At 45.0% G+C, this 25,294-nt stretch overlaps 1 protein-coding gene across 1 annotated transcript; it reads right to left on the bottom strand.

Annotated features, from left to right (window-relative positions):
* Window positions 1–2,656: 2,656 nt before the first annotated feature.
* Window positions 2,657–13,849, bottom strand: gpn1 (GPN-loop GTPase 1). The gene is made up of 13 exons (XM_079284105.1): window positions 13,684–13,849; window positions 10,926–11,019; window positions 9,968–10,074; window positions 9,778–9,815; window positions 9,099–9,177; window positions 7,722–7,816; window positions 6,467–6,512; window positions 6,237–6,383; window positions 5,769–5,851; window positions 5,485–5,524; window positions 4,105–4,195; window positions 3,712–3,816; window positions 2,657–3,041 (listed from the first exon to the last, which is right to left on the bottom strand). Exons 1-13 carry the CDS (start codon window positions 13,837–13,839, stop codon window positions 2,935–2,937), a joined length of 1,188 nt encoding a protein of 395 aa, XP_079140231.1. The 5' UTR covers window positions 13,840–13,849; the 3' UTR covers window positions 2,657–2,934.
* Between the last annotated feature and the right edge of the window lie 11,445 nt (window positions 13,850–25,294).

The raw sequence follows: 25,294 nt of genomic DNA, 5'->3' as shown, positions 1-25,294 counted from the left end.
TGTGTGTGGCTTCAGAGTCAAATCAGGATTCAGCAGAAACAACACATCTGCAGCACAATGATTTTATTGAGGAGCTGCAGCAAACAGAAGTTTACAGTAGAACATAATAAAGTAGAATATAATAAAATATAAATATAAAATAAGAATGTAATACAAATAGAAGAAAATATAAGTAAATAGAGTGAAAATAAAATAAAACAAAATATAATAAAAATGAAATACAACAAAATAAAACAGAATAAAATAAAATATTTTCAACTCGAACTGAATAAAACAGATCAGAATATAATAAAACAGAGTGAATGAAATAAAATAGATCTAACAGAACAGAATCAAACAGAGCAGTCATGTGATATAAAGGGGGCGGGGCTCTGCAGGCTGCTGCTTTCGAGGACACACAGCAGCAGATCAACTGGAAGCCATGACGTCATCTCTTGAGTCCGGACGATGATGTCACCAACAATGAGGTCACTGCACTGCGCTGGACAGAGTGATGTCATGACAATGTGACCGAATAGAGAGAGAAGAGAGAGACAGAGAGAGAGAGAGAAAAGAAAGAGAGAGCGAGCAGTCTCACTCTCAGCCAGCAGGCGTGTGGTTGTTTGTGTCGGCGAGGCGTCGTGACTCTCAGCGTTTCTGTTTGTGCTCGTGTCTGTAGCCCACTGAGGAAGAGGAGGAGGAAGAGAGAGAGAGAGACAAGTGAGCTGCAGGCAGAGAGAACAGACCAGAGGGTTGAATATCAACTGAGTCACTGCAGAGGCAAGAGAGGGAGAGAGAGAGACAGAGAGAGCAACAGAGAGACAGCGAGAGAGGGGGGGAGAGAGAGAGCGAGAGAGACAGAGAGAGCGTGAGCGAGAGACAGAGAGAGGGGGGGAGCGAGAGAGAGAGAGACAGCGAGAGACAGTAACAGAGAGAGAGAGAGAGAGAGAGACAAGTGAGCTGCAGGCAGAGAGAACAGACCAGAGGGTTGAATATCAACTGAGTCACTGCAGAGGCGAGAGAGGGAGAGAGGGGGGGAGAGAGCGAGACAGAGAGAGCAACAGAGAGACAGCGAGAGAGGGGGGGAGAGAGAGAGAGAGAGAGAGAGAGAGAGAGAGGGGGAGAGAGAGAGAGAGAGGGGGGAGAGAGAGAGAGAGACAGAGAGAGCGTGAGCGAGAGACAGAGAGAGAGCGAGAGAGAGAGAGGGGGGAGAGAGACAGAGAGAGAATCACATTGAATCACATTGCTGCTCATTAAGTCTGTTTCTCAACGTTTGAATAAAATCTAACTTTGTTCCACAGAAAGTGATGAGGTGAAGTGACTCATCTTTACAAACATTCAGCACCTTTCAACAGATTCCGAAATCAAAGTTCTTTTCTTCATTCTGAAATCACTGCTGCAAAGTTGAACAATGAACATAATGAAGAACACTTGAAGCATGAAACATACTTCGAAGTGCCAACTCGTATGGCATCTTACCAAAAGTTAGTTCTTATGATTTGTGCTCTTAAAGTAAAAAAAAAAGATGATTTGAGTTAAAATAAATGTTTGTGATGCAACTTATTGAGTCACAAAACTCAAGTAAAGTGAAGATAAATCAGTAAAGAGTCATATTTAAAACACTGGAGGAGCTGAGGTTCGCACTGGAGAGCAGCACTGGAGCACAGAGGCTCCACCTCTGCTGCTTCAGAGCGGGGAAGTGATGAGTCAGCGGCTCTTCAGGCTGAAACCACGCTGCTGCGTAGGCGACGGCACAGATGGTGGACGGGCGAGAGAATGTGAATCCATTCAGAGCTCCGACATGAATGAGGACCAAGAACCAGATTCATCATCATCAGAGGCACAAAGCCGCCTGTCAGCGCTCCGTTTGTTCACCACGCGGTGCGTTGAATGAAGTGAACAGAGCGTGGGAGCTCAGAGAAACCTCCAGAGGAGCATTACAGGACCGCATTAGCATTCAGCTAGCTGGAGCTAATGAGCTGCACACTGACGGGATTGAGACTAAAAACGATTTGTATTTGCATATTTAAATGTGCTTCATTGACATATTTACATGAGGCCATATGCAAATAATGTGGTGCAAAATCTGCCCCTTTCAATCCAAATGAGCCTGACTGCAAAAACAGTCCGATCCACAAAGATGGCCGCTGGTCCATGCTGATTATCACTTCCTGTGTGCCAGCGAGGGGAAAGTCACCACAACTCCGATTGGCCGAGTCAGCATTGTGTGAACAAGGGATGTCATATGGAGGTTCTAAAGGGGAACCGGTAAGACAGTAAAACCTGTTCTCTCTCTCTAAAACATTGTAGAACTCTGTTCGTCTCAAACACAATAAAACCTTCACAAGTAAGTTCGTGACCAACAAACAGAACATCAGTCTGTCTGTGGAGCAGCCGTCAGGTAGCGGTAGTGATGTCATACAGAGTTTGATCAATGAAAGACAATCACTGAGATCATTGATGAGATCAGAATGTCGTTTAAAGATTTGGGGACTTCTGTGTCGATTGTCGGTCAAAAAGAAGCGATGAAGAGTATCGATACCAGTCCCTCGTCATGTGACATTCTGACATCACTGTTATTGAGAGGAACTCAGAAGGCCGATGGCTGTTGTCACCATGAACGACATCCTCTCACTTTCTTTAAGTCCCACAGAGTTTAAATGAAAAGACATTTGAACTAAAAGCTCACTTTTATTTGAGGTTCATAAATCCTTTCAGTGCTTTTACAAATAAACGTCAACAGAAGCAGAATAGAAGTCTTTTCTCATAAAAAAAATAGAACTTGTTTTTCTTCTCAGGGAGGAAGCAGCCAATCAGCTTCACTGAATGAGGTCACAGGGTCAGGGGTCAGCTGATCAGACTCAGTTCAGGTTTACGTGCTGTTCTTCTGTTCCAGGAGAACGTCTGTCCGTCTCCTTCTCTCTGTCAATGTCTTCCTCCTGACAGGGTCAGAGGTCAGGGGTCCTCGGGCATCGCACACTTCCTGTTCCGGACCTGAACCACTTCCTTCCTCTCCTTCAGGAAGGTTCCAAAGGAGTCGCCTTCTTTGCTCTCCTCCGTTGCTAGAAGTGAATGAAAAACATTTCCTTCAGATTGAAAAGGTGCAAAATTAAAAACTTTAATATCTCATCAATAAATATTATCTCTGTAAAGATACAGAGTAAAGTCTGTTGTTAAAGCTCCTCTTTGTTCACAGAGCCGGCCGCCTTTTAGTGCATGTGAGCGTTCCTTTAGTGCATGTGAGCGTACCCTTTAGTGCATGCGAGCGTACCCTTTAGTGCATGTTAGTGCATGTGAGCGTACCCTTTAGTGCATGTTAGTGCATGTGAGCGTACCCTTTAGTGCATGTTAGTGCATGTGAGCGTACCCTTTAGTGCATGTTAGTGCATATGAGCGTACCCTTTAGTGCATGCGAGTGTTCCTTTAGTGCATGTGAGCGTACCCTTTAGTGCATGTTAGTGCATGTGAGCGTACCCTTTAGTGCATGTTAGTGCATGTGAGCGTACCCTTTAGTGCATGCGAGCGGCCTTTTAGTGCATGTGAGGCATTAGGTTAACACTGTTCGTTCTGTTAGCACTGTTAGCTGCTAGCCGTTAGCTCAGCCAGCACCATGTTGAGAACCGTGTGGAGGCAACAAAGAAGCGCTCTGTAGTATTGTGAAACAGTGTGCAGGTGATCACTGAGGATTCTTTGTTTTTTTATGGTGTGTAAACGGGCGTTTTCTTTTCTCACCGCTGTGATCGATGTCGTCCGTGTCGCTGTCCTCGTCCTCCTCGCTGTCGTCAGGGTTACCACGTGTCATGATGAGGTCACTGGGCCCGGCTGTGTCGGCTCCGTCTGCAGACAGGAAGCAGGAAGTCAATCGGTTAAAAGAATACAACGTTATCAAATACAGAGCAACAAGCCTGTATCTATACTGGATACGGCTAGCTCACGTAGCACTGAGCTAGCTAACGTTAGCTCACCTATACATCTCACTGCTAATGCTAATGCAGCATTTCCTGCTGCTTCACATTGAAACACTTTAACTGAACAAACGGGGGCAAACAGTTCTTCTTGAGAAATGATAGAGGTGTAAACTACAGCGTCACCAGTAAAAACCGCCTCGTCATCGGTCGACTGTACCTGATGACGGTGTGCTCGTCATGTCCACGGCTCCCAGGTCCTTCCTGAGTCGCTCCAGCTGCTCCTGCTGCTTCCTGCTCTGAGCATCCGCCTGATGGGACAGGAAGTCAGTTAACCCTCTTTGATTTTCACTACAAAATAAAAGTCCTGCTCCTCTGTGGAAATGGAACAATCATGAGTAGAAGTAGAGAGAACTAGAACATGTCTTTAGTGCAGAATAACAGTTATGATCACATCAAGCAGTTGAATTTCTTTGATCAATTATTTTACAAAAAAATGGAATCTATATGTCCAACAGGTGTCTACAAGTGTTACCGATATTGGAAAAAAAATGAGTCTCATAGGTAGCCAACACGGTGCCTGCGGGGGACACGCGAGTCGCCCGCAAGACATGTTCTAAAAATAGCACGAGTCACCATCTCAATAGCTCCGTCTAACATTGTAGTTGCTGTTCTTTTTAATCAAAAACGCATTCGTGTAGATTTTAAAATGACAACATTTCTTGTCATAAGGGAGTCGGGTACCCGGAGGCGCACGGCGGACAGCCAGGACGAGGCGCCGCACCGCTCTGGGTTTTCAGGTTCCGAATGGCGGCGCTTCGCGTTGGCGCCAGACGCGCGCCGCGAGCGCACCCCGTCGTCAGGTCCGTAAGTCCTCGGACAGGCCGCGGGGCAACAACTCAGGGGCGGCGGGGTCGAGGCGAGGCAACGCAATCCGACCGAAAAGGCCCAGACTAGAGGTCTGACCGCGGCCGCCGGAGACGCTCGGCTACAGACGAGACGTTTTACTCGTTTCTTGGTGGAGAAAAAGGTTCCGTTGGAAGAGCTGGTGTCGGTGACAACAGACGGGCTCCCGCCATGACGGGCCGGCATGCAGGCTTCATTGAGCAATGCAAAGGTGAGCCAGACTTCACTACATGTCCACATCACCACTGCATCATTCAGCAGCAGGCGCTGTGTGCAGCAGTACCTTTGATCACGTGACGATACAAACATATCAGAGATGTGACACCTCTGACTTTCACATGTTGAAACAGATTAACAGAAATAAAAGATGTGAAAAAATGTGATCAAATATATTATCACATATATTATTATTATTAAGGTGATCTGTGCAACTTTGTTATTCAGGAAGTTTGTGTCAAATAAGTAGCCCTTCGTACAGCTGGTACCCTTGAAGTAGCTCTCAGTTTAAAAAAGGTTGGTGACCCCTGCTCTACATGCTCTACATGCTCTACATGCTCTACATGTTATAAAAATGTAACTGTTAACATGTTTCAGCCTCTCCTCCCCCCCCCCCCCCTCTCCTCCCCTCCCCCCTCCCCGAGAGGAGAGGAGAGGAGGGTGGAACACAAGGAGACATGTGAGGACAGACACTCACCAGCTGTTTACGGAGTCTTTCATACTCGGGTCGATAGTCTCTGAGGGAAGAAGAAGAGTTCAGTTCATCACTCAGACTTCTCCGTTAGAAGAGAATTGATCAAATAATAAATATATTATACAATAAATACATTTATATATATATTGTTTCAGTGGAAACATTTCATCCTTAATGACTGAATTTAATTTGGTGTATAACAGTTTAGAGACAAACAAGATAATAAAACATTTAAATGTGTAAATAATAAAGAAATGTGACGACAAACCATCTGATATGAAACAAACCTCTCGTACTCCACCACAGCGTCCTCCACCTGAACGAACAGCTCGTCCAATCCGCTTCCTGTCACCGCGGACACGCCCACCACCTGCAGACACGGACACAGCACCACCTTTAGAACCGTGGTTCTACCGACCCTCTTCACTCTCCTGCTGGGTTCTACTCGTGGTAAACGTAGAGTATTACTAGAGTAGTAGCAGCAGATGGAGGCAGCGGTAGAGCAGCAGCTCCTGTGTTGTGAGGTAGAATCAGTGCTTTAGTGAATGGAGTCTGGTGTGTTTGAAGAGATCAGAACAGCTTCAGTCCCTCAGAAAGGTAAAGAGGTGTAAACATTGTTCTCTTAAACTGGTATTGATTCTCTGGGAGTCTAAAGTACGTCCACAGCCGTAATGTGGCTCTACTCTGCGTTCTTCTTCAATGTGATCCGTCTCTCCGGTGAGTCTCTCCTGCGTCGGGCCTCCTGGTCCTCTTACCCTCAGGTTGGTGTAGAACTCGTCCAGCACCAGACTCATGGAGCGCGTCAGGTTGCTCATGTACGAGGTCTCCTGGTTCAGAGCGTCCTGGAAGACCTCAAAGTCCTGCATCCACTCCACCGCGAAGCTGTGGTCGATGATGTCGGTCTGCAACAAGAACAAATGGTCAACGAATCAACAAGATTAAACTGTAAAAACAAAGTCACATGGCTGACAGGAAGTGACCTCACTTTGTTCATGGCGACGATGAAGGGCAGCTTGGTCTTGTAGAGAATACTGGAGGAGGGACAGAGAAAGAGAAGTGAGAGCAGAACTACTGATGGATGCTAACAAGACAGGAAGACTTAGAGCCAGCAGGAAAGCTGCTGCTGTTCATCCGTGTTCTCTGACTGCAGTGAACCCGTGAACGTCCAGACGTCACGGGATCACCGAGATACCGAAGACGTCACGGGATCACCGAGATGCCGAAGACAACACGGGATCACAGAGATGCTGCAGCGTCTTATTCTTCAAATCATGCTTTTTATTGTTTCTTCAACTGTAGCAAATAGTCATCTGTACAAATAATAAAAGAATAGTACAGTAGAATTATATACTTTGTATTATAGTAATATAGTATTAATACCACCGGACACTTTAAATCTGTGTCCGTCCATCATTTTACAACATTTGGGTTAAATTGTCATAATTAGCGTATGAAATCTTAAAGTTATGGCCAAATTAAAACAGAAATTCCTTCTCGTGTTCCAGAGATGTTACGACAACGAGAAGAGACACAATGCAGTATAAATAAAGTATTAAGACACGAGAGGAAGAACAGTCAAATAAATAAGTATGTGTAGGAAATGAGTTCAAGAGGCAGCGGTTCTATGATTTAAGGACGTTTGTTCTGGAGATGATGATGATGATGATGATGATGTGTTCATTTCTCTGAGTTATGACTCTAGTTCACCTCTGAATGTTGCTTCAGTGACGATTAACTCAAAGTGCTGTAATCTCGTTTCCTGATAATATTACACACAGTAACTCTGAGAACAGTTCATATTTAATACTCAGTTCTCTTATCTGCTCTGGTGGCGCCCCCTGCTGGACATATTCAGTACAAACACTGTTACGTCAGTGTGTGTGGGGGGACGGGGTCCGTCCCTGTTTCGGTGATATTTGAATATGGGAGTGAGACAATTGATTCAGTTGTGATCTTTTGTAAGAAAAAGAAGAAATGATAGTATAATATTTGCATTTCACATATATAACATACTTTATATGATGTAAAGTGGAGTTTTCTGTTCGATGATGTAAAGAGCAGTCCAGTGTTGTGGTCTTTCAATACGTGACTGGTAGTTTTAGTGAAACAGATGTTTGATGTCTGATTGAGTGCTTGTGTGTGTTTACAGTCACTGTGTTCATAGATCTCTAATATTAAATAGGTGAGGACAGTGTGAGTATTACTGATGGACAACACCGCCAACATTCAGTCATTGGTACCTGCAGGCGTACAGCATGTTGGACATGAATGTGACGGGACTGACGCTGCGAGACGTGTCCATCACATAGATCACCACGCAGGGGAAGGACGAGGCCTGAAGCACACAAAACATTAACCGTGTGTAACACAACGTGATACGTGATACAACGTAATACAACGGTGACAACGTAATACAACGGTGATACGTGATACAACGTAATACAACGTGACACAACGTAACACAAGGGTGACACGTGACACAACGTAATACAACGGTGACACAACGTAATACAACGGTGACACAACGTAATACAACGTGACACAACGTAATACAACGGTGACACAACGTAATACAACGTAATACAACGGTGACACAACGGTGACACGTGACACAACGTAATACAACGTGACACAACGTAATACAACGGTGACACAACGTAATACAACGTGACACAACGTAATACAACGGTGACACAACGTAATACAACGTGACACAACGTAATACAACGTGACACAACGGTGACACGTGACACAACGTAATACAACGTGACACAACGTAATACAACGGTGACACAACGTAATACAACGTGACACAACGTAATACAACGTGACACAACGTAATACAACGTGACACAACGTAATACAACGTGACACAACGTAATACAACGTGACACAACGTAATACAACGTGACACAACGTAATACAACGTGACACAACGTAATACAACGTGACACAACGTAATACAACAGTGACACGTGATACAACGTAATACAACGGTGACACAACGTAATACAACGTGACACAACGTAATACAACGTGACACAACGTAATACAACGTGACACAACGTAATACAACGGTGACACAACGTAATACAACGTGACACAACGTAATACAACGTGACACAACGTAATACAACGTGACACAACGTAATACAACGTGACACAACGTAATACAATGTGACACAACGTAATACAACAGTGACACGTGATACAACGTAATACAACGGTGACACAACGTAATACAACGGTGACACAACATAATACAACGGTGACACAACATAATACAACGGTGACACAACGTAATACAACAGTGACACGTGATACAACGTAATACAACGGTGACACAACGTAATACAACGGTGACACAACATAATACAACGGTGACACAACAATATTAATCTTCGCTTGGTCGGCTTTATCTGACGGAAGCGTCCGTCGGACATGATGTGTTCAAGGACCGTCGAGAAGATGACGATCTGACGAAAATGAGGTCTATTTTCACAGCTTCTGGCTGATAAACGGTGTAGTTTTGGTCCTTTCGGCCCACCGGCGCGGTTTGTGCTTCAGAGTGAACTCGCTGTGATGTGATCAATAAGAGAAAACAGAGTCGGACCCACCAGAGTCTCCGTGATGATGGTTCCAGACGCAGACCAGGTGAAGACTTCAATCTGACCCGGGGTGTCGATCAGAATGTAGCTGCAGAGGAGACACGAGAGAGGACACGAGAGAGGACACGAGAGAGGACACGAGAGAACGGGAGACATTGATGATGTTTTCTCTGATTTAAGGTGATGTCTTCTCTGATTTAAGGTGATGTTTTCTATGATTTAAGGTGATGTTTTCTATGATTTAAGGTGATGTTTTCTATGATTTAAGGTGATGTTTTCTCTGATTTAAGGTGATGTTTTCTCTGATTTAAGGTGGTGCTTTCTATGATTTTAAAGTGATGTTTTCTATGATTTTAAAGTGATGTTTTCTATGATTTTAAAGTGATGTTTTCTATGATTTTAAAGTGATGTTTTCTATGATTTTAAAGTGATGTTTTCTATGATTTTAAAGTGATGTTTTCTATGATTTTAAAGTGATGTTTTCTATGATTTTAAAGTGATGTTTTCTATGATTTTAAAGTGATGTTTTCTATGATTTTAAAGTGATGTTTTCTATGATTTTAAAGTGATGTTTTCTATGATTTTAAAGTGATGTTTTCTATGATTTTAAAGTGATGTTTTCTATGATTTTAAAGTGATGTTTTCTGTGATTTTAAGGTGATATAGTTCAGGTAGTACCAATACTCACCGGTGGTTCTGCTGCTTCTTCTCCAAGAAGTGCATCACCTGAGGAACAGAAAGCAAAAACACACTTAAAAACTAAACCGTTCCAACTCATTTATAACACAATAGTTTTAAGTCGTCGACATCTTTTGATTTCAATCGTTCAACTCTTTGGTTGGGTATCTTATAGAGAGGCGGAGTCAAGACTGGGTCACCTGATCAAAGCGCGTGGCGAACAGGTTGAGTGACGTCACGATGCCCCCGTTGGGTCCGAGGCCGTACTGCTTCATCACCTCCTTGTAGTTCACGGTGTCCCGGATGTCTGTGGGACAGAAGACAGAGACGGACTGAAGGCTACAGAGAGACCCGAGAACCGAATAATGTCTGCAGCTATTTGCTGCCTGGAGTTATGATTGTAGTGAGGTAAGAGTTCTGTAAAGGGTCTGTTCTGGTGACAACATATAGGATACATTGCGTTTACATGAAGGGGCCAGTATGCTATTGATTAGCATTAGTGATTCACAGGCTAACTGAAACGGCTGCTCTTCAGTAATACTCCTCTACCCTCAGTCGGTTTTATAGGAGGATACAGAGGAGTTCTAAAACTCAAAAGTGAGTCAGCATTTTCTCACTTCTTGTTCACTCGTCTGGAAGTCAATGTGTTTTTTGCTAGATGTCTGAAATAAGAGATTTTAACGTGGCTATTTTTCAACCAGTGAACAGGAAGTGACCATATCTGGACTGAGGAGGAGTGACGTAGAGACGCCGTATACATCTCTGGTAGAGACCTGAGTCACACCAGAGTAATTTTCGTAGTTTGGGATTTAGCTGCTTTTTAAGTACGTAGTTTGGGGTTTAGCTGCTCTTTAAATACGTAGTTTGGGGTTTAGCTGCTCTTTAAATACGTAGTTTGGGGTTTATTTGGCCTTTAAGTACGTAGTTTGGGGTTTAGCTGCTCTTTAAATACGTAGTTTGGGGTTTAGCTGCTCTTTAAATACGTAGTTTGGGATTTATTTGGTCTTTAAGTACGTAGTTTGGGATTTAGCTGCTCTTTAAATACGTAGTTTGGGATTTATTTGGTCTTTAAGTACGTAGTTTGGGGTTTAGCTGCTCTTTAAATACGTAGTTTGGAGTTTATTTGCTCTTTAAATACGTAGTTTGGCGTTTCCTCACCGATGTTTGCAGGGAAGGGGACCTCGTGGACGGCCGGGTCCAGGTTGATGACGTATGGAGGGGTTTTCAGAGAGTGGAGGTGAGCCGTCAGCCTCTGGAGGAAACACAAAACGGAGGTTGGTGGTCATGGTGTTTGTTTGCTTAAAGTTTTCACAAAAAGGAAAAACAATCTCAGAGATCATGTAATTATTATTACCAGCCACACAAGGAATTTTAGATATGTGTTACTAATTACTAGTCTCTCTCTCCTCTCACCTCCCCCCTCTCTCTATCTCCTCCTCTTCCTCCCCCTCTCATGTCTCTCTCCCCTCTTCTCCTACTATCCCCTCCTCCTTTCTCGTCTCCTCTCTCTTCCCAGATGTTTGGACAGGAATAATCCATCCATACATCTTCCTCCTCTTATCCGGGGTCGGGTCGCGGTGGCAGCAGGCCCAGCAGGCTGACCCAGACCTCCCGCTCCACAGCAACATGTTCCAGCTCATTGTGGGGGATCCCGAGGCGTTCCCAGGCCAGCTGGGAGATGTAGTCCCTCCAGCGTGTTCTGGGTCTTCCCCGGGTCTCCTCCCAGTTGGACGTGCCTGGAAAACCTCCAGTGGGAGGCGTCCAGGAGGCATCCTGATTAGATGCTGAACCACCTCAGCTGACTCCTTTCGACGTGAAGGAGTAGCGGCTCGACTCCGAACTCCCTCCTGATGACCGAGCTCCTGACCCGATCTGACCCTATCTCTAAGGCTGAGCCCGGCCACCCACAGGAGGAAACTCATTTCGGCCGCTTGTAGCCGCGACCTCGTCCTTCTGGTCACGACCCAGAGTTGGTGACCACAGGTGAGGGCAGGAACGTAGACCGAGTGGTACATTGAGAGCTTCGCCTTCCGGCTCAGCTCCCTCTTCACCAAGACGGTCCGGTGCAGCGCCTGCTTTACTGCTGCAGCCGCACCGACCCGCTCCATCTTACCCTCACTCTGAACAAGACCCCGAGATACTTGAACTCCTTCGCTTGAGGTCGGCACTCCGTCCCCACCTGGAGGGAGCAATCCACCGGTTTCCGGCAGAGCACCATGGCCTCAGATGTGGAGGTGCTGACTCTCATCCCCGCCGCTTCACACTCGGCTGCAAACCGCCCAGTGAATGCTGGAGGTCACGATCCGAGGAGGCCAACAGGACCACATCATCTGCAAACAGCAGAGAGGCGATCCCGAGACCCCCGAACCTGACGTTCTCCGCCCCCAGGCTGCGCCTAGATATCCTGTCCGTGAAAGTCACCAACAGGACCGGTGACAAAGGGCAGCCCTGGCGGAGGAAACACACACCGGGAAGGTGTCTGACTTACTGCCGAGGATGCGGACACAGCTCCTACTGCAGGCGTACAGAGACCGGATCGCCCGTTGTAACGGGTCCGGCACCCCGTACTCAACATACTCCTGTCTCCTCTCATTAGGTCGACAGTATAAAAACAAGCATTATAAATCAGTAAATAAAGAACAAAACAGTAAACAATATTAAATACAAAATAAGTTTAAAAAAGTAATTCACAATAACTAAAATAACTCAAATATTATATATACAGAGAGAATAATTGTAGTATTATGTAGAATAGTACTTGATAGGCTCTAACGTTAGCTAGCATTAGCCTACAGCCAGCGTCGGAAATACACGAGGGCAAAACTGCCCCTAAGAAATATCATTTTGCACCTGATATCACTCGGAGAGGGACAAAAAATGGCCCCGGAAAAAATGGAGCGCTTCTTAATCAGACCTGAGACTGCGAGACTGCGGTCAACTCAGCAGACACTCACATGTTAGTGCACCTCTACGCTGACATCCACGGTCAACGCATTCAAACGGCGCAGATCTGGAGCGAGCGAAGGACTTTGAAAGTTATCGGAAACATTAACGTCAGACAACATCCGGTTGCTTAAGACGAAAATACGGTTTTCAGAATAAGATGCCAACAAAGTATAAATATTGCATAATGGAAATTAGATTAAATTAATTATATTCACATTAAGTATAAAACATGCTGCCTGCATCTCGTGAGTTAAAGGTAAAACACACCTAAATTGTGCGTGACGTGTCTTTATTCTTTGATTTGAGGGTTGCTGGAAATGAATAATACCTGACTGACAGTCAATTAAGATATTTTACGAAGTAAAAACTCTGAACTGAATTTGTACCTTCAAATGGCACATTTTTTAAATGCTATAAAAATGTTTTCTCAAAAATTCCACACAATGACAAATGCATAAGTTCAGGACAAAAATGGGTAATATCACAATATTTGAGGTGCTACAAAAATATTTTTTCTCAATAATTCCATACAATGACTGATGTATCTGTAATCAAGGCATCGTTGACTTAATAATTGTTAATAGTTGTTTAAAACATTTAATGATAACAATAAATAACCACAAAGAAATAAGAATAAAATTGAATGATTGTCTGATTTGTTTGTTTTTGTTAAATAAATCTAAGAAAACACTGAATCTGTAGACTACTGCCTAATCTTATAATTGCCATTTGATGACAATTGCTCATATATTGTAAGCCTAAATAAGTATATGTATTGTTTTGAACAAAGGTTAAATGTTATTTCACAAGTTTCAAAAAATGCCCCGGATCTCAGTCAGTGGGGGCAAAAATTGCCCCCAAAACAAATATGTGAATTTCCTACCCTGCCGACAGCAGACATGCTAACAGCTGCCTGACGAAGCTAACTCACGCAGTTAGCTCTTCTGTTAGCCACACATCGCTAACTCACCTGAACGAAGGTGGTTTTCCCGGAGCCCGCCATGCCCAGCACGAGGAGACACACGGGTTTGTCTCCCGGAGTCCCGCTGTCTGTCCCGGCTGCAGGACTCTCCTGGTTCTCCGTTAAACCCGCCTCAGCACCGGGACACTGCTCCGCATCGGCCATGTTGTCTGATGTTGTGGGGAAACCGGGCTGCCGTAAAGACAATGGTACTGTCGTAAAACGTGACGGTGGGAGGAGGAGGAGGAGGAGGAGCAGTACTCACTACTAACCGCTAGAGGGAAGCACAAACTAGTCTTTCTCAATACCCAAGTTCAAGAAAGGTGCCCCCCAGTCAGCAATCCGCCAAAGAACACTGTTTCGAATGCAGCTGTGATAAATCAAAGAGTGACGTCAGTGCAGAAAGATCTTTCTTGTGTCGAACACTTCTCTCAAGATGTGAATGAATGCAGAGCTTCTGAATAAAATGCATCCAGTTAAAAAGAAAGGACGTTTCCAGTGAGTGCTAATGCATGAAATCATCACTTTAAGTCACTTCAGACCGCATGGCGTAAAATGACAAAAAGCAAGAACGGTGTTGTTACTGCACACCGTTTGGAATGTGGTCTGTACTGTGAGTGAACAGAAGACGATATCATTTAAAGGAGTACTGTGATGTGTACTAACACAACACACATGCATATTGATGGCACTTGAGTTGCCCAAGTTATTCTGAAAGGGTCAAATATGACGCACACCTGCTGACGTGACAATAAACACATCAGACGTATGAGGAGAGAAGCGTTTGCAGAAACAGAAAAGACTTTTTATATGAAGGTGAATTTAAACCGTGTAGATTAAATTAGCTCCACTAATTAAAGCTATTTTTAGAACAAGTCATCACGCCGGTATGATACCATGAGAAAAACAAACCCACCAGACTTCAACGTGTTCAGAGCCTGAATATTCATTTAATCATGTTTGTATTATTGTTTTAAAGACGTCGTCCTCACTGCTGGATCTGATTTAGACATAAACTAGGATTCATGTGGAGCACACATGTTGGCCTCAGAGTTCAAATCTAATATTTTATACATAAATACTGCACATTAATAAACCACAGCGGAGACAACAGATGTATCTCTTGACACAGTTGGAAGTTCATTTGGGATTATTTGGACTCGAGTTGAAGCCAACGATGCCGACGGGAAAGTTCAGGAGAGCAGGACGGTGAAATGAGGAGACGTAACTTTTACATTTTTAGGAGTTTGCACTCAAATATTAAGGGAAAGGTGCATTTAATAGCAACATGCATGACAAGAATACAGTGCATAAAAGAAGAAGACACAAAATGATTTTATTAAATCTATTTTATCACCATATGTCGTCATGTGAATGCAGCAGTTTGTTTTTTGTTGAACTTCCACAAAAAGAGAAGAAAAGTGAGCATGATAACTTGTGATAGTTGTGATAACTTGTGATAGTTGTGATAACTTGTGATAGTTGTGATAACTTGTGATAGTTGTGATAACTTGTGATAGTTGTGATAGTTGTGATACCTTGTGGTAGTTGTGATAACTTGTGGTAGTTGTGATAACTTGTGATAACTTGTGATAGTTGTGATATTTGTGATAGTTGTGATAACTTGTGATAGTTGTGATAGCCTGTGATAACTTGTGATAGTTGTGATATTTGTGATAGTTGTGATAACTTGTGATAGTTGTGATAACTTGTGGTAGTTGTGATAACTTGTGATAGTTGTGATATTTGTGATAGTTGTGATAACTTGTGATAGTTGTGATAACTTGTGGTAGTTGTGATAACTTGTGATAACTTGTGATAGTTGTGATATTTGTGATAGTTGTGATAACTTGTGATAGTTGTGATAGCCTGTGATAACTTGTGATAGTTGTGATATTTGTGATAGTTGTGATAACTTGTGATAGTTGTGATAACTTGTGGTAGTTGTGATAACTTGTGATAACTTGTGATAGTTGTGATATTTGTGATAGTTGTGATAACTTGTGATAGTTGTGATAACTTGTGATAGTTGTGATAACTTGTGGTAGTTGTGATAACTTGTGATAGCTGTGATAGCCTGTGATAACTTGTGATAGTTGTGATATTTGTGATAGTTGTGATAACTTGTGATAGTTGTGATAACTTGTGGTAGTTGTGATAACTTGTGATAACTTGTGATAGTTGTGATATTTGTGATAGTTGTGATAACTTGTGATAGTTGTGATAACTTGTGATAGTTGTGATAACTTGTGATAGTTGTGATAACTTGTGGTAGTTGTGATAACTTGTGATAGTTGTGATAACTTGTGGTAGTTGTGATAACTTGTGATAGTTGTGATAACTTGTGGTAGTTGTGACAGTTGTAATAACTTGTGATAGTTGTGATATTTGTGATAGTTGTGATAACTTGTGGTAGTTGTGATAACTTGTGATAGTTGTGACAGTTGTGATAACTTGTGATAGTTGTGATAACTTGTGATAGTTGTGATATTTGTGATAGTTGTGATAACTTGTGATAGTTGTGACAGTTGTGATAACTTGTGATAGTTGTGATAACTTGTGATAGTTGTGATAACTTGTGGTAGTTGTGATAACTTGTGGTAGTTGTGATAACTTGTGATAGTTGTGATAACTTGTGATAGTTGTGACAGTTGTGATAACTTGTGATAGTTGTGATAACTTGTGATAGTTGTGATAACTTGTGGTAGTTGTGATAACTTGTGGTAGTTGTGATAACTTGTGATAGTTGTGATAACTTGTGATAGTTGTGACAGTTGTGATAACTTGTGGTAGTTGTGATAACTTGTGGTAGTTGTGATAACTTGTGATAGTTGTGATAACTTGTGATAGTTGTGATATTTGTGATAACTTGTGATAGTTGTGACAGTTGTGATAACTTGTCATAGTTGTGACAGTTGTGATAACTTGTGGTAGTTGTGATAACTTGTGATAGTTGTGATAACTTGTGGTAGTTGTGATAACTTGTGATAGTTGTGATAACTTGTGATAGTTGTGATATTTGTGACAGTTGTGATAACTTGTGGTAGGTATGACGCTGTGCTTCAGAAGGTGAATCTGAGCCTCAGGCCTCATCATCTGACTCTGCACTCTTACATACCAGCGCTGAGGTCAGTCGGGTTGAGTGCAGAGGTCACATGGGTCACATCTCTGGAGAGGAGATACCAGCAGCTGCTGGAGTCCAGGACTGAAGCACTCAACACGATTCAACATATGGAAGAGAAGGCAGCTCTTATTTTGAAAATACTTTCTGTCAAAAAAGTTAAAAGTATGTTGCAGAGAAGAACTGTTCTCTCACTTCTGTTTACGGATTCACACGCAAATATAATCTATTTAAAAACAAAGCAAACTACTCGGTTAGTTTTAGTAAAATCATGGTTTGGTATTAAATTATTACGAAATTGAAACAAAATCACGCGGAGAAAAGTAATTTTCTAAAAGTAAAAACATTCACATGTTGAGTCAGTTTGTGAAGAAAGGACGAGCTGACAGAAGAGCAGCCGTCTCAGAGTAACGTTGGACTAACAGCTCAGCTCAATAATTCACATCTCCTCTGTTAGCATGAATTATTGAGTCGGCTGCTTCACCTCTTTAGCAGCTTTTCTTTAGCTGATCGGCGTGTGAGAGTGTGACAGCGTTTCAAACCGAACGGTGTGAACTTCACATGAACTACAGTACAAACACGACGGACAGAAGGGAACGCACAGCTGTGATCACAAACAGAGGCATCACATCAAAGTCCATTCAAGTCTATAGATTTATTTATCTTTCTTTTCAAATCAGGACTTCTCCCATCATGCACTGGGTCTGGCAGTTGGTGGAGAGCTGCTTTGGCTCCTGCTTCTAAAAGCATTGACCTGGTGATGACCTGGTGAGGTCATCGTTTGTCCGGGTGTGCATGACGCCAGAACAGGTGGAGAGCAAAGTCAGACGTAAACCTAACCACGTGCACCGTGCGCCGATCGCGGCGATCGATTCTGTATCTCGAACGAGCTCGTTTCCTCGTTTCCTATCTCCTTGCATCATTTCCTCGGAGGAACTAAGAGTGAGGGAAACGTGGATGCAATTTTAGAGACTCGGGACGAACCTTTCAAGAGACCTGAATGCTGTTAACCCACCTTCAGAATTCAGGAACATTATATATTCATACCGTACATCTGCAAATTCTATATTGCTTGTTGTAGCTCACGTCAGCATCACTGTGTCTTGTTGAATTCATAGGCTCATCATAGTTCATCATCTTCTCATCGTTCGTAACATCAGAGACCAAGTAGAGGAGGTCGTGTTAGTAACAGTGGAATCTCTTTCCATGCAGTTAACGCTGTAGCTGTTCAACCTTCCTGTTCGCTCATCTTCACACGAATCGCTAATAAAGTGTCACAATCACTTCATCGTCTGCTGAAATGCAAACTACAAAGGGAAGCTTTAATGTGACCACACGTGACGTAGAACATGTGAAGACGTCAAACGCACACAGGACCTTCAACCAGGAGACCGGTGTTCGTGTCCCCAAGTGTTGTGGAGTTGTTAACGTTTCACTGAGTTTACATTCTGAGACGTTTCTCTGAAAGCTAACCGAGAGCTTTTGTTGCAGCTGTTTCACGGTGACGTTGTGACGTAAACACACAATAAAAGCTTTAATCATCACCGTGACGAGAGGAAACCTTCACATGAAGGTTTATTAGGTTTATTTTTGCAGCCTGATAAAATCCTACGTTTACACGTCTGCACAGAAACATACTTGAGACTCTGACGGCTCGATGCATGAAATGCAAAGTGTGACTCTGACCCGAGAGCAGCGTGAAGCTGGTGCACGACGTCGTTACGGAGACGAGTGAAGTTGTGAGCGTTCCTGAGGCGTTTCACCGCGGGCTGCTCCAGCCCAAATAATCGTATTCAGCTCTTTTATTCCATCAGAACTAATTAAAAGTGATGAAATCTGGAGCAATATGCCCCCCCCCCCACCTTTAAAAAAAAAAGAAGTTCCAGGCAATGTGAAGCCTTTGGCGAAAGGAAATTAAGATGCTGATGAAAAGAGACATTCAACTATTACGTCTGTTATTGGTTCATGTCCTCTTTAATCTGCATTTCTTTATTCATATATTCTTGTTTTCTCTGTGGAATAGTGCAGAATGTCCATAAGTAACTTTAGTTCATTGAACTTGACTGTGATCATCTTACCAGGACAAAGTATTTATCAGGACTGTTGGCAGCTGAAGGGCCGATGGGTTAGCGGTCTCTGTGGTTTCCTTTCATAGACTCCTGAGACTTTCTTTCTCATTGAACATTAACATTGAACATCAAGATGCTTTCCAGCGGATTCTTGTGCACCATTTTAAGAAGACTCGTCTCTGAGTCACTGAGCCTCCTGAGTAGAAACATCTGTGTGGTTATTTATGTGACATCTGTAGAATTAAGAAATAAGTTCCTGTACTACATTAAACCCACTTCAGCTCCTTGTTTCATTCATTCATCATAATCATGCCATCATTATTACACCATGTAATATTGGAAACATGTAAAGGGGTCAAAGGGCAATAAGATGCAGTAGAGGGATGATGAAGAAACTTCACAGGAGCTCATGTTCACACATCAGGTTCCAGCGTGACGGGCTCATGCTGCTGATGTCCGGCTATGGAAACACCTTCACTTGTCCATGAATCAGATTTGTGATTTGAGTCTTTGGACCTGATTAGTTTGTTTGGTCTTGGAGGATTTGAAAGCAGTGCAGTCTATCCTGTCCGAGACCCCCCCACCCCCCCATAAGCTCTCCACAGCGCCGCCCTCCCTCCCTCTCAGCCCGGCTTCCTCTCCTCCAAACGGCGCTCACTACTCCCCGCTGTTTCAGACTCGTTTACCGGGTTGTGCTCGTTTAAGAACCGGGGATTTTGTTCGTGTTGGAGTTTATTTTTAGTCTTGATGTGCATGTAATGGAGTCGTCCACGCAGGATTCTTCGAGCGACCCCGGCTGGAGCGCCTCTGAGCCCGCGCTGCCGCGCACGGATACGCCGGTGAGGCTGGAGACTCTGCGGGGCGGAGAGCACCAGACTCCGGCAGGGAGACACGGATCCTCCGGCTGCAGTAAAGGTGAGAGCCGCGCTGGTGTTTATTGGAACAACAAAACGCATGCACGCTCATGCACATCGTGCACATCTCCACGCTCAGGCTGCGGAGGCTCTGGTGTTTGTGAAGCCGCAGGCGGTCACCTGGAGCCGGGCAGAGAGCGAGCGGACACACGCCGAGTGCTCCGCTGGAGGAGCTTCGACTTGTTCCGCTTGATGGAGGAGCGCACGAGCGGGATGAGACTGCTCCTCCATCTCGGAGTCAACTCTTTCTCCTCTCAAGCTTCCGTTGCTTGTGGAGAGCGTGACTGGTGCACTTTAGGATGAACTGCCCCAGTGAGCATGGTTTGGTTCAAAAGACGTTCAAAAGTTGATTCAACGTGGAAGCTTAGACCAGATTTAAACGTGATTTGCAATACTCTCTACATTGTTGCAGTGTAGAATCTCAAAATGTGGTCATACAGTTGGTCTTCCATGGTCGACTTTGGTGTTGCAGCAGCTATCCCACCTCGCCTCAGCAGAGTCTCCTCCTCTGCTTGCATTAAGCGGGGCTTATACAGCCTCAGCACCAGTCTAACGCCTTCACCTGCCCCTGACCACTAATCAAGCGCTCCCTCATCAGCACAACGCTCCTCACCTGTTCTAGCCTCTATTTAAAGCCCCGCCTCTCAGTCACTCACTGCCACATCATTGTGCTCGGACTCCCTGTTGTGTTATTTGTATTTAATAAACTGCTTCACGCTACTCTGACTTTGAGTTCTCTACCACACCCCGTGACACCTCGGCTATTTTCCACCCCCGGGTATCCTCTGGCCTGGGACAGTTTATCCTCTGGCCTGGGCCAAAGTATCCCCAGGTTTAGTCTGGGCGGGGGTTGATTTGGCCTGTTACGCCGGCCTCAGTAACGTCTCACTGTCCCTGCTTTGTACACGACATCTCAGACCGGTCAGAAAACCAAACGCTGTCATGTCTGAGTTCATGACATAACTCACTGTATGACCAGTCACACACTTTGTGTGTATCGCAGTTCATTGCATCAGTTATTCTCATTGCCGTGTGTGTGTGTGTGTGTGTGTGTGTGTGTGTGTGTGTGTGTGTGTGTGTGTGTGTGTGTGTGTGTGTGTGTGTGTGTGTGTGTGTGCTGGATCCTCGTCAACCTCTTTCTACACGCTGCAGTCACGTCAGCCGCTCCCTTTGATGTCGGCGTGTTTCTTCCAGCGCTGATGGAGGTGGAGTTGATTTGCATATGAAGCTATTCTTGCCTCCTCTTTGTTCTTGCACAGAGTGTGAAGACAGCGACTGTCTTCACACTCACAAGTGTTTATCCGGTTGGTTCGTGCAGATCGGCCGTGATTGGCAGGAAATGCAGAACGGGTTAAACTCTGTGGGATTGGTGCTGAAGACGCTGCAGTGACGTGGAGCAGACGTTGGACGTGTGCTAGCTCACGCTATCGGCTCAGGCTGCTCTCCGGGCAGATGTTTGACAAAGTCAAGAAGAAATGTCTTCACGTCACGCTCCATACCAACACCATAGGAGACCGAGTGCACAGTTCACGAACCGTTGCTATTTCACCGTAACACCACCAGGGCTCCGTACGGCTGCACTTTCAATCATCTTTCCTCGGCTGAATGTTCAGTCTTTGACCTCCTGCTGTTCTCTCCTTGATGTCAGGAGCTTTTCCAGATCTTCGTCCTCCAGTAGCACCGCTGAGCACCAGCATGCTACTGGACCTGCCTTTGTGTGGCATGTCAGTTGAATAACGAGCGTGTACCAACAGCGTTACTCACTGTTTGTATTTGTACATCCACAGTGTCGACGATGATCCACATGAACTTATATCAATGAATAACTTACACATGACGGTCAAACACACCCGCTCTGTGATTACTGATTCACCTAGAACACCAAGAGAACACGTTAGAACACACACACACACACACACACACAAACACAATACGGCCACAGCAGCGTCTCTTTGTGGACGTTATGAATCTGTCCTCTTGTAGCTTTGCTTCTCTGTGGTGGTTGTGTGTCTCTTTGTGACTTACCAACAACAAATAGTAGCAGTAGCTTCAAACAGAAGCTCTTGCCGCCCAGGGGCCACATAACCTTTCGACCCCTGTAGACCAGCTCAGTAGTCCGTCCATGGACTCAACAGACGTGTAGCTCAAGCGCAAGTTCAGTCATGAAGACACTCACTAGTGATCTCTGTCTCTCCTCTCCCTGTAAGTACTCTGTCAGCTGATTGGGGGCGTGCACTTTTAAGTAACCAACCAGATGTGGCACACCGGGTCCTCAAGCCAATCATATCGTTGCTGTCAGTCTTTAAATAGTCTTCTCCTCTCTGCTGCTGTCAGGTGTCATTGCAGCGAAGCAGATGTGACCCTCCTCCACCCAGTGGCCTCCAGTCAGCATCACAGTCGTGCTCCTGATCATCATCAGTGCAGCGACTCCGTTCACCAGTGTCTGGACTCCAGGGGGGTGAGGCCTGTTGGACCTCGGTACCCCTCCCTCGGTGACAGTACTTCAGGATGGAGTCCAATCGCCAAAGACTTTGCACTTTTTCATATTTGACGCTTGTATAATAAATCATTGTTAACTTATGAAACAAGTCTCTCCTGATTGAAGTGTTTTTATCTTGAGTAAGTGGAGGGACAGCTCCAGCTTCTCTCTCACGTTTAAATTCTCAAGAGCTGTCAGTTCACCAATCACTCCTTCAGTTGTAAGAGACGACGAGCTGTGATTGGCTGGAGCCAAACATGTAGTGTCAGCAAGTCATGGAGAGATTATTTGTTCATTTCTTCATCGAAACGAGTCGTACAGGTGTGCATGTGCACGAGCTGACAACTGTCAAGAAGAGTTGACCTCTCAGAGCTGCCTCGGTAACATGTCGACACATTCAAGGGAGAAGTAGTCAGGCTATAAACACACAAAGCATATATTCAACGTTGAAGTGTAATCAAACAGATAAAAATGTATGAATAATATAACGAAATGTTCTAATCAATTGTGTAACAAATGTTTAACTGCATAGAAGTGATTTAAACAAATGTAATGAATGTTTCTGTGTGTTCTGTGGAGCTGAGATAGATGTATTGGGCAAGTATTGGGCAAGAATGACATTGCTGTAATCAAGACCAGATGTTGGGTGTAGTCAAGAGAAAGATCTAGAAACTGATGTAATAGTTGAGTCATACAGGCAATGTTCGGCTTAACGCCCTTTCCAGAGGGAGGGGGGATGAGTAATGGACCAAACAGGTGGGGGCTGATCACAGCCCATATGAGGAATATAAGCAGACGCTTGCGGAGAACAAGCTGGGATTTCATCGCGGATGCCGTCCAAGCGCATCGGAAGAAGATACTGCAGCCTGCAGCTGATGTATTGAGGGCTTCGTCTCTGTTCACGGAAAAGAGACCTCTGTTCGTGGACATTGAGATTACAAGACGAAGGTTCTAACTCTCCCCACCGCTCGCCTCTTAAACATCTGGACGACGGAGAAGCCGCAGCTGCCTGAGAAAGACTTTGTACTGAGTTTTGGGGACTGCTGAACGGGCTCCGTTGCGGAGCGGGAGGATCGAGGGTCCGGCCGGCCCTTCGCTCCTAACAACTCCAAAATAACTCTTTTCATCGCACCATTGGAAATCCAGCTCCAACCGAGCCGTCTCGGCGACTAAAACTAATGAGTATAATCGAAGAAGATAATTAAATTGACTAATCATGTGTAGTGACATTTTATGTGAGCTGTAGCTGTAACCCTTGCAAAACTAACTAATATAACCTGCAATAAATATCTAATCTGCATTTAAAGTGAAATCCTCAAGTGCATTAATTTGCCGAAGTAGTAATGAGTTCCTCGTGACAGTAAAAAGTTAAAGCTATTGTATGTCTAACAACTGAGTTCTGAAAGGTTATCCTAGAGACCGAATCCACTTAACAATCCCTTACGGTTTTAGCAAGAATTAATCCTAGCCGTTAAAACCTAACCTGGCATTTACCAAGAGCGCGGATCCATAAGAGGGAAGCTGCCATAACCGACGCGACTGGTGGGAGCGCCCGGGGCCAGGACTGGTCTCTCGGCCGAGCGCGCTCTGACCGGAGGAAGCAGGGTAGACGTCGGGAGTAACGGCAGTTAGCGGAGCCAGGCGAGTTCCCTCGCCAGAACACCAGCTCGAGAATCTTTTAATAGAGAGCTGAGTCAGTAATTAGCCCCGTATCGGGCCAGAAGTACCCAGGATCTAACACGTGGCGCCCATAACGTGGGGCTCAACGGAAAAGGAGTACGTTGAGTCTAAAAGAAGAACCCCGGCAGCTAAGAGAGGCTGTCGTTCGTGTACGAAAAGACCTGAGGTGAGGCGTTGGGGTAGAAAGCAAAGCTGCCCAAGCCTCGAAGAGTCCGATTGCGAAGACATCCACGAATCGAAGCTGTGTGTGGTATTTACAGGCCAACACAGGAGAATCCGCAGGCGACGGGGAGCATCGACCAGACTCGCCCGACCTGTAGAGGGACCAGAGCCTGATCCCATCCCTTCCTCAACGCGCGACGAGAGGCTTTGGGAGGAAGGCGACTCGAGACAACAAAGACAAAGACAAAGTCCAAGATGGACGAATCGCCCGGAGGATCCGATAGCGGCGGAGGCGACCCAGCGGGACGAGCCAACGGCCCTGAGGGAGGAAGCGCCACCGGACAGCAGAGAGGACCCGACGGCGACGGAGGCAGCCCGCAGACGGCGACGCCTCAGCAGAACGAGCCAGTGACATCGCCCCTGGACCAGGCAACAGATGACAGCCCGGACCAGCAGACGGACGACGCTGGACAACGAGGAGCGGCATCGCCAGAACCGACACCGGAACCGAGACCGGCTCCAAGAGGCAGAAGCAACGTCCAACATCAGATCATCCTGAATGGCAGAGGATGGGACACCTGGGACAAATCAATTCAACAACACCTAATCGTGCTGCATGAAGAAGCAGATAGAGCGAAGGTGGGAGAAGAAGTAAAAAAGAATTGCGAAAGGGAGGGGGGTTATCTTGCTCCCCTCACCCATAAGTCCGGAATGGTGGCGGCAGTGGTAGGGTGTGAAGGACCCCCCTCAGGCAAGAAGAAAGTGGGAGAGTGGCTACAATGGTGGCTAGTAGTAATGAGGGTTATTAAAGGAAAAATAGTCACCATTATTAGCCCGTCAAAAGAATATGACTCGGTCGTGAAGATGCTCGCCGCAGAAATCGGAGCGGGGGCAGTGACTATAAAGCAGAAAGTGATAGCCACCGCCCGCTATAAAGAAAATAAAAAAGAGCAAGACGCAATAGCGGCATACATAGCCACCAACCTAAGTTATACTGAGGAGACCGGCGACGATCAGCACAGCACCCAAGGGACCGAGGTGCACACGGACTCCTCCGCGGGGGCGTCCTCGGAATCCGACAAAGGAGACGGACGGGACAGCAGCAAAGACGAGGAAAACTCGGAGGAGGATGAAGAACTGTTCAACTCGACGCTGGACAGAAGCGATGCGTACCAACCGCTCCCGCCCTTCATGC

This window comes from Melanostigma gelatinosum (genome assembly GCF_949748355.1).
Source record: "Melanostigma gelatinosum genome assembly, chromosome: 2".
Taxonomy (NCBI): domain Eukaryota; kingdom Metazoa; phylum Chordata; class Actinopteri; order Perciformes; family Zoarcidae; genus Melanostigma; species Melanostigma gelatinosum.
Note: the sequence above shows the minus strand (reverse complement) of the source record. Positions and strands in the feature narration are given on the sequence as shown.

Bases quoted from the DNA above. Each gene is read 5' to 3' on its own strand.
- gpn1 (XM_079284105.1), bottom strand. From the start codon at position 13,839: ATGGCCGATGCGGAGCAGTGTCCCGGTGCTGAGGCGGGTTTAACGGAG. The intron at 7,817-9,098 runs GTGGGTCCGACT...TGTGTGCTTCAG, and splicing joins CCATCATCACGGAGACTCTG to GCCTCGTCCTTCCCCTGCGT. The intron at 6,513-7,721 runs GTACCAATGACT...TCCCTCCTCCAG, and splicing joins AACATGCTGTACGCCTGCAG to TATTCTCTACAAGACCAAGC.